Source organism: Pteropus alecto, unplaced genomic scaffold, assembly GCF_000325575.1.
Source record: "Pteropus alecto unplaced genomic scaffold, ASM32557v1 scaffold86, whole genome shotgun sequence".
Classification (NCBI taxonomy): Eukaryota; Metazoa; Chordata; class Mammalia; order Chiroptera; family Pteropodidae; genus Pteropus; species Pteropus alecto.
The window spans coordinates 14,866,294-14,879,553 of NW_006442109.1; the positions used below are offsets into that span (position 1 = coordinate 14,866,294).

Genomic DNA, 13,260 nt, shown 5'->3' on the forward strand with positions numbered 1-13,260 from the left:
TTTTCTGAAATCAAGTTGATCACAGATACAACCATGTACCTGGGACACTCCTGGCTCATGCCTCCTCTTCCAGCTTTATTATTAACAACACTTTCTTCTGTACTCACAATGTCCCATTTTGGATGATAAAATTACGTTTGCTCTAGTTGCTTCCAGGAAGTTTGGCTCTGGCCAATCCTGGCTTAGAGACTGACCAGTGGACCTTGTGATCCTGGACCCAACGACTACATCCAGCCTGGACGATGGTGTTGGAAATGAGATGTGGTGTAGCAGAATGAGCAAAGAAAATGAAGTCAGAAATTCTGATGACAATTCTTAGCTCTGGCCCTTGGTCTCAGGAATTAATTAAGACACGTATATGGAAATGTCACACAAATATTGAACTTTTGTTCTGGTCACATATACTTACATGAATAAAGCTAATGAGCACATCTTCTATATTTCTTAATTCTTTCCTCTTCCCCCCGACCCCGCCCCCAGCCCCGACCACACACACTTTGTGTGCCAACCCCATGATATACTTTCCCATCCCCAGCCCCTCCAGGCAGAGGCAACTTGGTAAATTATAGTCCCAGACCTCAACTTTACCCATTCGTAAAGCAGTAATAGAGGGATTGTAATATCCATGTCTTGCAGGCGGTTTGTAAATTAAATAAGATCATGTAAAGCATCGGCACATATTTATGGGTTTATAAGTGTTAGTTTCAACTATCCCAAGGGTTGAGGGGAATGGCGGTATATTGTTGGCTACTGACTGCCCTGTCCCCACTCCCAGCTCTTCCAGAAACCCTCCCTCCTTGCATTCTGTTCACTATACTAAAGCACACACATATGTGCTTGTTTCAAACACCACCATAGTAGCGGGGAGTCTAAATTTCATAAAGTTGAAATACGTTGCAAGTTCAATGCTGGTTTACTGTGCCTGGTACATAAGAGAAAAAGAAATATTTATGGTTGAATTCCGTCCCCCCCCCCTCCATTTTTTGCAATGGCAGTATTTCCAGTCAAATAGCTGAACTACAAAAGGTAGAATTCCCAGACTGTCAATTAAAAGATTAAAGTCTAAGGGATAGTTCTGTTCCTTTCCTGTTATAACTTACTAGGACAAAGAAAAAGAGGGTCCCATTAAAATCCAAGCTCAGCTTGATGGCAGATCAGAATGTTATCCATAGTCCATTTTCACAGCGAGAATATGGTTTCTCTACTTCTCACGGTGATACACTTATATAACATTGGGAGCATTCTAGTCCCAGGTTTTCTGGAAATCAGATCTGCTGTCCTGTTGTGCTTGTGGACCGGCTAATCGTCATAGACATGATATCTTCTCATCCGGACCATGCTGCTCAATCCACCTTTCAAATCTTGAATCTGCATGGAACCCAGGCTTACAATGATGGTCCCAACTGAGAGTTAGCTGGGTTACCCACCCAACTCCAGCCTCAGAAAATGCACTATTGTATTAGCATCATTTTCAATGTTTCTATTTATTTTTAAATTTTATTAAGACATGCATATCGTTTTTTAAAAATGTAAATTATGCAGAAAAGTTTTAAATAGAAAGTAAAAGTCACTCTTCTCCCAAAATCCCTTCTCCCCAATAGAATCTTGCATATCTTTTAAGAAAACAATTCTGACACATGCCTTTAAAAAAAATTTAGGCAAGTTCATTCTTTACTTAATCTACATATTGATTGCTATTTTAATGAAACTGTATATCTTCAAGATCTTTCCATATCAGCACAAGCAGATTGCTTTCAGTGACTACATAGAACTCCTGTGTGGGAAGGGTGTGCCATATTCTAATCAGTTCACAAAACTTGTGTCCACTTTTCCCCATTACACACTTTGCTACAGTAAACAGCCTTGTACATATATCTTGGTGTATCTGTGAATTTCATTTTTATTTAGTTAACATTTTTATTTAGTTAACATATTGGTCTGTGTGACTAAAATTTCGATACCTGTTTCTACATTGCTCTCTAAAAATACTGTGCGATATACTCTTCCTAGAAGAGTGTAAGAATATGGATGATCCTCCCCGCCCCCAGGCTCTGCCAGCACTGGGCCTATTGTATTTACATAGCACATTTAATGGCTTCCCTTTTCTGGGCTTCCAAAGGGCATGTTTGAAGACTGTAGTTACCCAGTACATGGCCGCCTCCTCGCTCCTAGATGAACCAAATAAGAAAAGTACTCACTGAGACACTGGTGAGAGTGTCTGCAGAGCCAGGCGGTGGCAGGCAGGCTACACTGGGGCCTTCTCCAGTGAAGGTAGGCTTTCAGGAGAGAACAATCCCCACCTCTGTACTGACTCACCTTTGCTCTTCCTAGTCCCCACCCTGGTAAATACATACCCATGAGTGACACTCTGCCTTTTCAAATCAGTCGGAGGATCAGTGAGCTGGGTTCTTCCTCCGTGTAAGAGACTCCTGTGTCTTGGTGCCACCTCCTAAATGTGAGGAACAAACCAGGCCATTATGTGGATATGGGTGTACCCTACTTTCTAGAACTCGTGTGCGAATCCATTGCTTTTTATAAACTGAATCGTCATTAGAAATTACATGTGGGCCCAGGCAAGTCTGCACTCAATCATATCATGGGAAATATCTCCCTTGTAATTTGTAGTAATTGGCAGAGATAAGAGTGACTTTTCATCTTCATTGTAATTATTATTATTTTCATTTTCATTTCTTAGCTGGCACATCTACAGCTACCTTCCTTCCTTTGTGCTGCGATGCCATAGTAATCAAGGACTTTTGGGAACCGAGATACAGAGTACCCCTACTTGTTTAAAACATTACCATTTTTAGTGGGGAACCGCCCCCCCAAAAGTTTCCTACCCAGGAAAAAGCCGGCAGAAGAGAAAGGAAGCTGGCTCTTGCCAATGTGACAGCCTGGTAAACTGGGCCTTTGCCATCTAAGGAAAATGGCCCTCTTCACACAGAAGGCAAAGCCCATTGCTGCCCTTTGTCCTCCGAGGATGCATGGCAGCTCGTCCTGCCCCTACCCTCCCAGTCAGGGGTGCAAGGAAGAAGCGCACGGGCCAGAGTTGTTTGTTCCAGAAGCATAAATCATGTTCTCACAGTTCTAGGACAGGTTTGTGATCTGAAGACAACTTCCAGCCTCTGCTTCCGAGGACATTGTCTAGGGCTGTAAAATGATAACCATTTCCCACCCTATACCCCACTTAACTCCCCGATTCAGCGGCTGTGTTCCAAGAAAGGCCTCTGGAAAAGTCTTGCTGTGATCAAACTCTATTGTCCCCTATAGAAAAACATAGAAGAGTTTTTCTGTTTCACTGTGGAGAACTTAAGCTTCACTGGGCTGGGATGACAGGCTACGTTTCCATGTTTGGTTTACAACTTCCCTGATAAAGTTCTCACCCTCTACTAGAACTTCCCAGCCTAGCCCTCGCCCAGCTTTCGTTTACCTGTGCAATGGGTTCTGACTTTGTCCTTATAATCTGGGCAGGTCAGCCTTCTCCAAAAGGCTCTGTTTGCTCCCACCCTGCCCAGCTACCTTCCCTCCCTCCCTCTCCCTCATCTGAATCATGGGGACTTCTTTTTGGGAGGTGGCGGAGGGAGGAGAAAGGCATAGAAAAGGGCAGTCAGTTAAGAACAGAGAAGTTATGACTAGAACAACTGGGGCAGTTTACAATTTTTTCATCAGTAAAATAGAGAGAATAATGCATAGTATGGCGTGATTTTGAAGGCTGAATGAGTTCACACATATAACTGTAATTTCCTGGGAGAAAGAGAGAGAGAGATGAAGGGAGAGAGCATGGGGGGAGAGGGAGGGAGAGACCAACTGGATATAGGAAATGTATCAAATAAAAATAACTCCAGCATTTTCGTCCTTAATGCTAAGAGAAGGTGGTCATTAACAAAGAATTTATGTATCTTTGATGATGTTTTGGAGACAGTCTATCATTCTGTCGCCATCTTAAACTTAACAGGTAGAAATACCCAATAAGTCATGAGAGAGAAAGTGGGAAGAAACCATAATGTTTGGATGAGTTCCTAATCCTAGACAGGTTTACATTTTGCCGTTGCTACTTATCTCGTGGGAAGTCGGCTTCCTTTGGTTGCAGCACGAGAATGTTTACCCCTCTCTCATACGGCGGTTTGGGATAGTAAAGGGAGCACAACCACCGCAAAGCAAATTGCCTTTCTTATAGTGACTGTTCCGTCACACCGTCGGTTCCTTATCCTCTAGTACATGGAGGTCTGGAGTCCCAAGGGTGGGACTCTTCAGTGTCAAGGGATATTCGGGACCATGAGACTCAATAAACTCCACAAGGAGCCCGGTTTTACTGGGGAATAACTGCCATTAGGAAGAGGACACCACCTCTGAGACGAGACAGACAGTCATGTATTATCACTCTACAGTGAGACAAAAACAGTCGGATTGGACCCCTAGACTGCGTAGTCTACCTTGAGAAGGCAGTTCCTGTGAATCGGTACAGCCGCATATATTTGGACACAGAGCCCCTCCATTTCTTGTCCTTTGCAGAAGTTAGATAACAGCTTCCTAATACCCCTTCTGTTTTGATCAACTGTGCTTACATTTTCCAAAAAGAAATTAACATTTTTTGCCTCTTTTAAGTAGGTGGATATTTACTGGGGTTAAAAACAAATAAACACACCTACTGGTTAGTTACTCCAGAACCTTAGTTTTCCATGCAGAGTAGATTTTGTGGGCGCCCAGAAAGAACAACCCAGCTGGAAAAGGAAGGAGGGCAGAGGAGGGCGGAATCACTAGGAATCTTTTTATCTGGTTGGAAGAAAACCATGGACATTCGGTTGAGATCCAGTGAGTCATGCTGTGGCCAGTGTTTTTTCTCTTTCTGTTTTGCCACAAGAGGAAGAAGGAGTGGTGAGGTCTGAGGTAATTTTGTAGGACTGATGCTGCATGTGGTTCTAAGAAAGCCAAATATATCATATAAACAGTTTCCCTCTGCAAGGCAGCATGGTGGCAAGCCTTCCAGAACCCCTTTCTGGAGCTTGAGCCCATGATACTGGTATGCTTTTCCCATGGTGTTCCCTTCCGGGCTGGTTTTTAAAAATTGCTTTTCCCAGAGCCGCTTAGAATTTGCTCTTATCAAAGGACCTGTGTCTCCTGCAGAGGAAACAACTTTTAAAAGTGAAATTTAAAACGGCACCTATCTTGTTTTTTTCCACCTCCCTCTTTTTTCAAAGAGCCTATTACCTTTTCTTACCCTAGTTTTGGCGTCTGATCAGGTGGCCTTTCTAGATATCCTTATTCAGAATTTTTCTCTCCTTTGTCTAAACTCCTCCCAAAAGTGAACTTCCAAGGAATCAGGAGCTAAGTCTCTCACAGTTCAATGTCCACCACACTTGTCCAGCATGTGACGTCCAGTAAGATGCATGAAAGGTTTAAAGGGAAGGGAGAATCTTTTAATATCTTGCTGTGTGTTATTTGCCATTATTTCATATATATCAGCTTTTTTGCCCCAGTGAGTGTAGATCATGATGACTACCCTTCCTCCTCTAGGCTTCTACAGCAAATTAAAATTATCTAATTCCAGTGGTACCTTCTCTTGGGATTTATTTCTGTTTCCCTGAGGATAAAAGAATCTCCTCCTTCTGCTGGAACACTCATTTTACATGTATTTGCATGTTGACTGTTGCTGATGCATGAATCATATCTGTCAATACCAAGGTGTTCTTCAGTGGACAGTGAACTCCCCAAGTGTAGCCACCATGGTGCTCCCATCCTCCCCTAACTCCAAAACTTGGCGCATAGCTGAACACACGGGGGATCCCGCTGTAGAAGTTCCAAGTCGAAGGAAACCCTGCAGTTCACAGGGTGTTCAGAAGCCGCTCCTGGGGTTAAGTTGTAACTCCAGTAAACGGACAGGAGCCACAGCTTCATCTGTTCAAGGAGGCCATGGGGCCAGATGAGGTCCTCCCACCTATAGCATGTTTTGTGATCATGTTTATGCTGTCCTGTCCATTTCCTCATTAATATCGCAGTGATGAGACATCCAAATGTAGCTTATTTTTTGAATGAGGAAGGCCGATATCACATTGACAGTGATAAGTTTATGGAGGAAAAATGGTGACGATGTGACCTAGCTATTCTATGATACATATTCTTTTCTCTTCTGAATTCTGAAATTATATCATATAATTTGCAAAGCAAGTCTAGAAAGTTTCTATTTCACTGCTCATTTTCACTGAAATTCTACAAAGCAATAAGGTTGAAGGAATTATTGGAGACCATTGCTCATCTATTCTGCTATACTCTAGACACTATTCAGTGCTTTACTTATGTCATTTTATTTAATTCTTATAGCAACTCTATGAAGCAGGTCTCATTTCTCCCATTTTACAAATGCAAAAAGAGAAGCTCAAGTGACACAGCGAGCTTAGATAACTTTTCCCCACTTCACTTAGTTTGTTGGTGGCAAAACCGAAACTTGAATCCAGGTCTCAGATAGCAAAATCTTCATTTGCTTTGTCTTTTCTGTTTTGTTTGATAAGAGGAATATTTGGGAAATTAGTGCCCTCTTTTGTTGTTGTTGTTAAAACCCAGGAGAAAATAAACTATCATAATCATTGTGTGTTTTCCATTTGCAGGGAAGCAAAGGTGCCTACCGGTACCACTGGCAGAGCCACAATGTCAAGCACAGCGGTGTGGACGACATGGTCTTGCTCTCCAAGATCACAGAGAACGCCATCGTGGAGAATCTGAAGAAGAGATACATGGACGACTACATTTTTGTATCCTTTATTGATTTCTTTGAACATTTCTAATTGAGATGACAGTGTCCATGGTAAAATGTGGCTTTATTCCTAGTGTAAGAAGATCCATCTGAAATTATGCTCGTGTCATTTTCTCTGTTTCAGAATGTGGTTTTGTACTTTTTTTGTCCTTTGATTCAGGCTGTGGGAAGGGCAAAGATGATGCTAAATTATTTTTCTGGTACTTCACAAAATCCGGATGCAGCCAGTATCCGTCTGTTTTAATCCACGGCACTGTAGCTTCGACATCCTCTAGTATGGGATATCTAAAACCCCTGTTTTTCCTAGAGGAAGTCCCAGTCTGCACAGTTCTGTCGATAGCTCTCCTAATTGCAAAGCAGTTAAGTCCAAACTTAAAAGATTTAAAAAAGATTGCCTCATGCAAAAAAATATGCAGTTTTGTCTGTTTTTCTGCATTCTTAGATTTACTAAAAGAAGCACGAGAAGCAAAATCAACAATTGAAAATAAGCAACATTCTTGAGTTGTCCTTTATATTTCAATGTTAGCTTGCCAGATGCCATTTTTTATAGGGCTCTTCAAAATTCAGAATGGGAATTTGATTCAAATTTGTGTTGACTTCATTATAAACAGAGAACTGTGATTTTTACTTCAGTTCCTACAGGATTCAGGAGTTTCGTTTGGTGCAACTAGGTTAAGATCTTTTAGTGGAATTATTATAGAATTGGTCATAGTCAATATAAAGATTTGTGTAAAATCCATATAGTAGTACCAGCAAGTTTAACTTTGATGCTGTTGGTGACTTCTGAAGGTATGGTGTTATGGATGACCATTACAGGTGGAGTCTTTGCAACCCATGTAACCTATATTTTAGGTTTTAACCCCGAAAGCTTGGGAAGAATAGTTTTCGCATCAGTAGTTTCTGTTTATTATGTACACTGCTCATTTGTCTATTTGTTAAAAACTCCCATACCTACGTGACAATACTTTGCGAGGACTGCCTATCCCATTATTAGGAGAGGAGAATTCAACTCACCAGATATTTATCTAGCAATACTAATTAACATTATTCTGAGGCATTTGGACAGTTCTGACCCTTACTGTGCTGTTTCTTATTTATTGAAAGAGATTTTACCAAATAAATCTCTACACCTCTGCTTTTAAGTTTTAACAGCTATTTTTGGATTTGTTAGCTATGTTACAATAGCATCTTGATCAGGGGTGGCAGCCTACCTCCTACAGACAGAATCCTGCCTACCATTTTATAACAAAGATTTTATTGGAACACAGCCATGCTCATTTGTTTTATTATTGTCTAGGGCTGCTTTCATGTTACAATGGCAGAATTTGAGCAGTTGGCAGCAGACCATATGACCCACAAGGCCTAAAATAATTACTTTTCTGGCCCTTTACAGAAAAAAAATTTGCTGACTCCTAGATACCTGTGCAAAGCTTCCTTTAATTTAATTGTATGGCAGCAGTTGTATTCATTTGTAAGATTTAATTTTATCTGGTCAAAAATCGAAATATACTCACTTTATCTGGGCTTATCATCATCAAATCATTTTAATCACTTTTAAGTGCAAGACCCATGGCACACGGAAATTGGCAGGTGATAGACTAGTAAAAGTTGGGTGTAGGATGTGAATCTGGACTACCTGGCTTCAAACCCACTCTGTATGTGCCTGGTGACCTTAGGAAGTTTTGTGATCCATGTACCTTGATTTCCTCACCTGTAAAATGGTAATGATAGTAAAATCTCCTATATGAAGTTGTTGTAGGGTTAAATGAAATAATAAATGCAGTAAGTACATAATATCATTAGTTATTAATATCATACACTAAGGCAACTGTATAAGTTTCTCCCATATTTCTGAATTATGTTCCAAAAATTCAATTGTAAAGTTGCTTATTGGAAATTCAAATGCATTTACCATAGAAACTTTTAAATGGAAGATTGGTTTATTGATAAGCCCATAAAAAGCTAACTTCCACAAGTTGAACAAATTATTTATTGGAATTTTCTTAGAATGTAGGTTCAGCTTATTACATTATTTACACAAAAACATGGATTTTGATCAGCTAGGGAAGAAAAAAAAAATGATGTCAGTAGTTATCAGCTGCCAACCCAGGCAAACTCACTTCTCCCTACAAAAGTCATTTACCACTAAAACACCAGAAATTCCTCAAGGACAAGGGCTATGTCTTACATGTCTTCTTTAAAAACATAAAGTTTAAAAAACCCTTTAAAGCAATACATGTTAATTTAACATGATTTTTTAAATGCAGTCAAGCAGAAAGGAGAGCATTAAAAGCACCTTGAGTCCCACCACGTAGGGTTATTGCCTGTTAAGCTCTTGGTGTATATTTTTCAATTTAGCCACATATAGACATGCATATAGATGTGCTTTCTTGTTGTTAATTTTAACAAAAATGGCATCCTCTTGCATTGTGTATTTGAATTTCCTGCCTAATTCTTGGCATGGTCCACTGTATTAAGTGTTCATTGTGAATTCGTTGACTATCAAGACTTGCTTTTTATATTCAGACAGCATAATTTTTAATGACTCACACAGAGGGGGCTGATTACCAGCCTTTGAATTAATGCCTTTGAATCAATGACTGACTAATCGTGTGTTCTACCAAGGAAATGCGTTAGTTGACCACTAATGACTTCGTGTTTTAGAAATCTCTGCCCACTCAATAAATGAGAAACTCAGGATTAATGTGCTTTCCGTCAATAGCACAGAACAGCTTTCAGCTTTGAGGAAGCTTGATGGGTTTGTTAGATGTCAATGAAATAATACCAAGGGTCTAGCTGCAAATATTTTCCTCTGATAAGTGATAAAAGCCTTTTTCATCAGTTCAATGCTAAGGGAATCTTATTATGATAGAGTAGCATTATTTTAAATAAGAATTGGTTTTTTCTCCCATCTCCTTAAGCTTAATAGTTAAGTCAAGAAGAGATTTGATTTCAGAGTAAGTTATAAAATTGCTCATTTCACCTCTTCTGCATCAAATACCAGCACATTGTCTTATATTGAAGGTCAGCATTTAGAACAATCAATTGTTAATGCAATTAGGCCAAAAGCACATTTCTTCGTTCTACCTTAGAAAAACATCTACTTAGAAAATGCTAACATCGTTTACCAATAAAAACCCATATTTTTCAGCTCTTTCTCATAAGACACGGAAGGTTTAATTTACCCATCGTTTTTCCTGAACGTTGCCACACTCCTTACCATTACACTCGAACGTATACGAGGAAAACATTGCAATTTTGCTCTTGTGCCTGGCGAGACATCGTTTATAGCCACTTGGCTGATGAAACTAATTCCTGTGCAAAGCACTCCGTGCTCATTTGGTCCAACCTTCTCCAAACTTGTTTTTACTTAAAGACCACACTCAAATGTACTTGGCATTTTCAGTCCTTGAATTAGGAGTTGAGGCTTTTGTGCCAGAGCAACTGGAGCTCAAGGCTCGAGTGAGGTTTTGGGTCTTGGCAGTCAGTTCATGTTGCGGGGACAGCGAGCTGCAATGAGATGAGCACTGGTCTGGAGGCTGGAGCCAGGGGCTCAAGTTCCAGCTTGACCGTTCTCCGTATACGGGACAAGCAAGTCACTCACTTGCCTGTACCGCCTCAGTGATAAAAACAGGAAAGTCGATTAGATCAGTGTGGGTGGTTTGGGGGAATGCACTGGCTATTAAAATGTGTGGGATTTTTTAAGTTAAACTCTCTAACTTTGCCTAATAAGACCATTAAAAACAACTTATAGAAGCTATACTACTATCACAGTTCATAAAAGACAGACTACTTTAACATCCCAAAAGTAGAAAGGAAATAATCTAAGAATAAAAAACAGTCTTTTTATTGAATACACTGAGCTTTATGAAAAATTCAGGGCATCGTTTCTCTTTTTGTCATCTGTGCTGCAGATCAGTGAAAACTCACAGATCCACCACACGCATTCTAAGATCTGTTGGGTCCCTTCTGTCTCACAAATTCTATTACGGAGTTTATAATAATTTTTTTCTGGTTTTTGTTTTTGTTTTTGTTTTTGTTTTGTATCAATCACTTGTAGCTCCATACATTTTCAAATTAACCTTTGGCCACACCTTCACAGCCAAAGATTATGTGGGTAGGGACAATGATTGGAGCAGCTTTTTCCAATTCAGGCACACCTGAATTATGCAGTAGGGATGGGAGTGAATACTTGAGTCCTGGAGAAGTGACCCAATCCATTAGGAGGCCGGTGTTCTCAGGGAAGTGGCTGAGGTCTCTGCAGGTCCAGCCAGGTGGAAAAAAAGGCCTGCAGTTAGATAAACAATTAGGCCAAACTCTCACCTGAAATAACTAAAATATATTTGTTTCCTTTAAATCTGAATTAAATTCTCTCATCTCAGTTCTTCTGATTTAGGTAAGTTTGTAGCTACTTAGCAAAGATACCAGCTACATTATCCATTTCAAACCAAAATTTGTTTTTCAGGAATCTTCCCAAATAATATGGCCCTTGAGAGCTCAACTGGGAAGCTTAAGGGACAGTTACAGTTTTCCCTCTTTCAACCTCAGTCATTGATTCAAGATTGGCCTAGAGTAGACTAAAAGAGGATTTTTCTTTGAGTGTCTCTTTACCAGGCCCTTACCAGAATTTATGTGGACGATTAAGTGAAAATAAAAACTTTATAAGATATCGTCTCACATAGCAGATTATTAATGGTAAAAACAAAATGTTGGCTCCTATAGGAGCTCTTATGCAACCCAATCCATATCTATTCAATAACCAAGGGCTTGGTGGGTAGGAAGAGATTGCTGAGGAAGTGGTTCTTTTGGCTTATGTCCCTCAGGCAGCTCTTTCTGCTTTGTATGCAGTGATCGATTTGTCTCGGACAGATGTCATTCACAGCATTCCCTTTACAACTAAGGGAAGGAGGCATGGAAAGATCATGCTTACCCAAGTTTGTGTTTACCTAGAGATAAATGCAAACATCGACATTTTCTTCTTGTGAAATAAGGATGGTCACAGCAGTGCTATTTCTTGCAAATTGGGTTTACTGTAAGAATTACTATATTTGTTTAGCATGAGAATCAGAACAAGGGCCAAATCTCATTCATTCAGTTTTAATTTGGTCCCTACCATGTAGTAAGGATAGTAAAAAAAAAATCAACTAAGGGAGACAGAGTTTTGAGTACTCCAAGAATCACAGAACCTAAGTTACAAGAGACCACAGAGCTCTCTAATTGAACACCCCTCAATCCTTGTGTTACCCATTCAGGATTACCATATAAAATACAGGACGCCTGGTTATATTTGAATTTCAGCTAAACAACAAATAATTTTTTAGTACACTATGTCTCAACTATTGCTTGGAACATATTTATTTGGAATATGTATACATAAGTTATTCATTGTTTTTCTGAACTTCAAAATTTAACTGGGTATTTTGTATTGTATTTGCTAAATCTGGCAACTCTACTAATAATGATGATGACAATAATAATAACCTGCTAATCCTAGAAAAACAATATAGCTTGTTGAATAAGAGTATGGACAGTAGACCCAGACTGTCTGGGTTCGAATCATAGCTCTGCTGTTTACTAGCTTGTGATTTTGAGGAAGATTTAAAATTTCTCTCTGCCTCAGTTTCCTCCTAGTAAAATAGGATTAAAATAGTAACAGAGTTGTGATTAGGAGCTTGGATTAGTATTAGTACCATATAAACGTGTATGTGTTCAATCATTGTTATTTTTTATTATTAACATGTACTGAATCTTGGTTAGAACATCATGGACACTTCTTATCTGCTTAATCATTTTAATCATCAATTTATCTGTTCTAAATTGTGCCTCAAATTAAAAAAAAAGCAAGCACTAATCTGTAGGTGGCCTCACCTGATTTTAGTACGTGGAACTACATTTGCTCTTGGCCATTCTTCTATGACTCTTTAGTGATTTTTCAGTTATGATTCGCTGTCTCATTCACATTTTCTCTTAATGCCATGGACTGCCCTCAGACCAGCACAGGGTACATCTGAGTGTGCTGTAAAAACGCCCCCATTTTCTCTACTGCCATTTCAGGTTCAACCTTTTTGAGTCTGAGATCTTTCTTGTGAAAAAGGAAGCAAAATTGCAACCAAGTCATTCCACATTCTCATCTTCGTATATGAATTTTTAAATATGATGTGATCCATTCCACACATGGCTCATTTGTGTTCGATAATGATACCAAACCTGCACCTCAGAGGTGTTAACATGTGCCAAAACGTTTGTTTGTTTCTCCATGAAAAGTATTGTCTATTCTGTCTGTTTTGTCCACTGCTGTATCCTCAGCATCTAGAATAGTGCCTGACATGTTGTAGACAGCCAATTCAAACTAGTCGAATGTTGAATGAATACATGGAGATATTTTTTACATTATAATAACACTTCATTTATGTGAACACATTAAAATGTATAAAACAGTTAAGACTCAGTATAAACAAGTTCTCTTCTGGATTCTCCATGCGGAAATAACAACTTCTTTCCCTTCTTTCCCT

The 13,260-nt window shown here is 39.6% G+C and overlaps 1 protein-coding gene across 1 annotated transcript in view; it reads left to right on the forward strand.

The window, feature by feature from the left end:
* Positions 1–13,260, forward strand: part of MYO1E (myosin IE) — a 175,609-nt gene that overhangs the window by 67,356 nt on the left and 94,993 nt on the right. Inside the window, exon 2 of the mRNA XM_006920310.3 lies at positions 6,603–6,746. Coding sequence (XP_006920372.1) covers positions 6,603–6,746 — 144 coding nt within the window. The remainder of the gene's footprint in view (positions 1–6,602; positions 6,747–13,260) is intronic.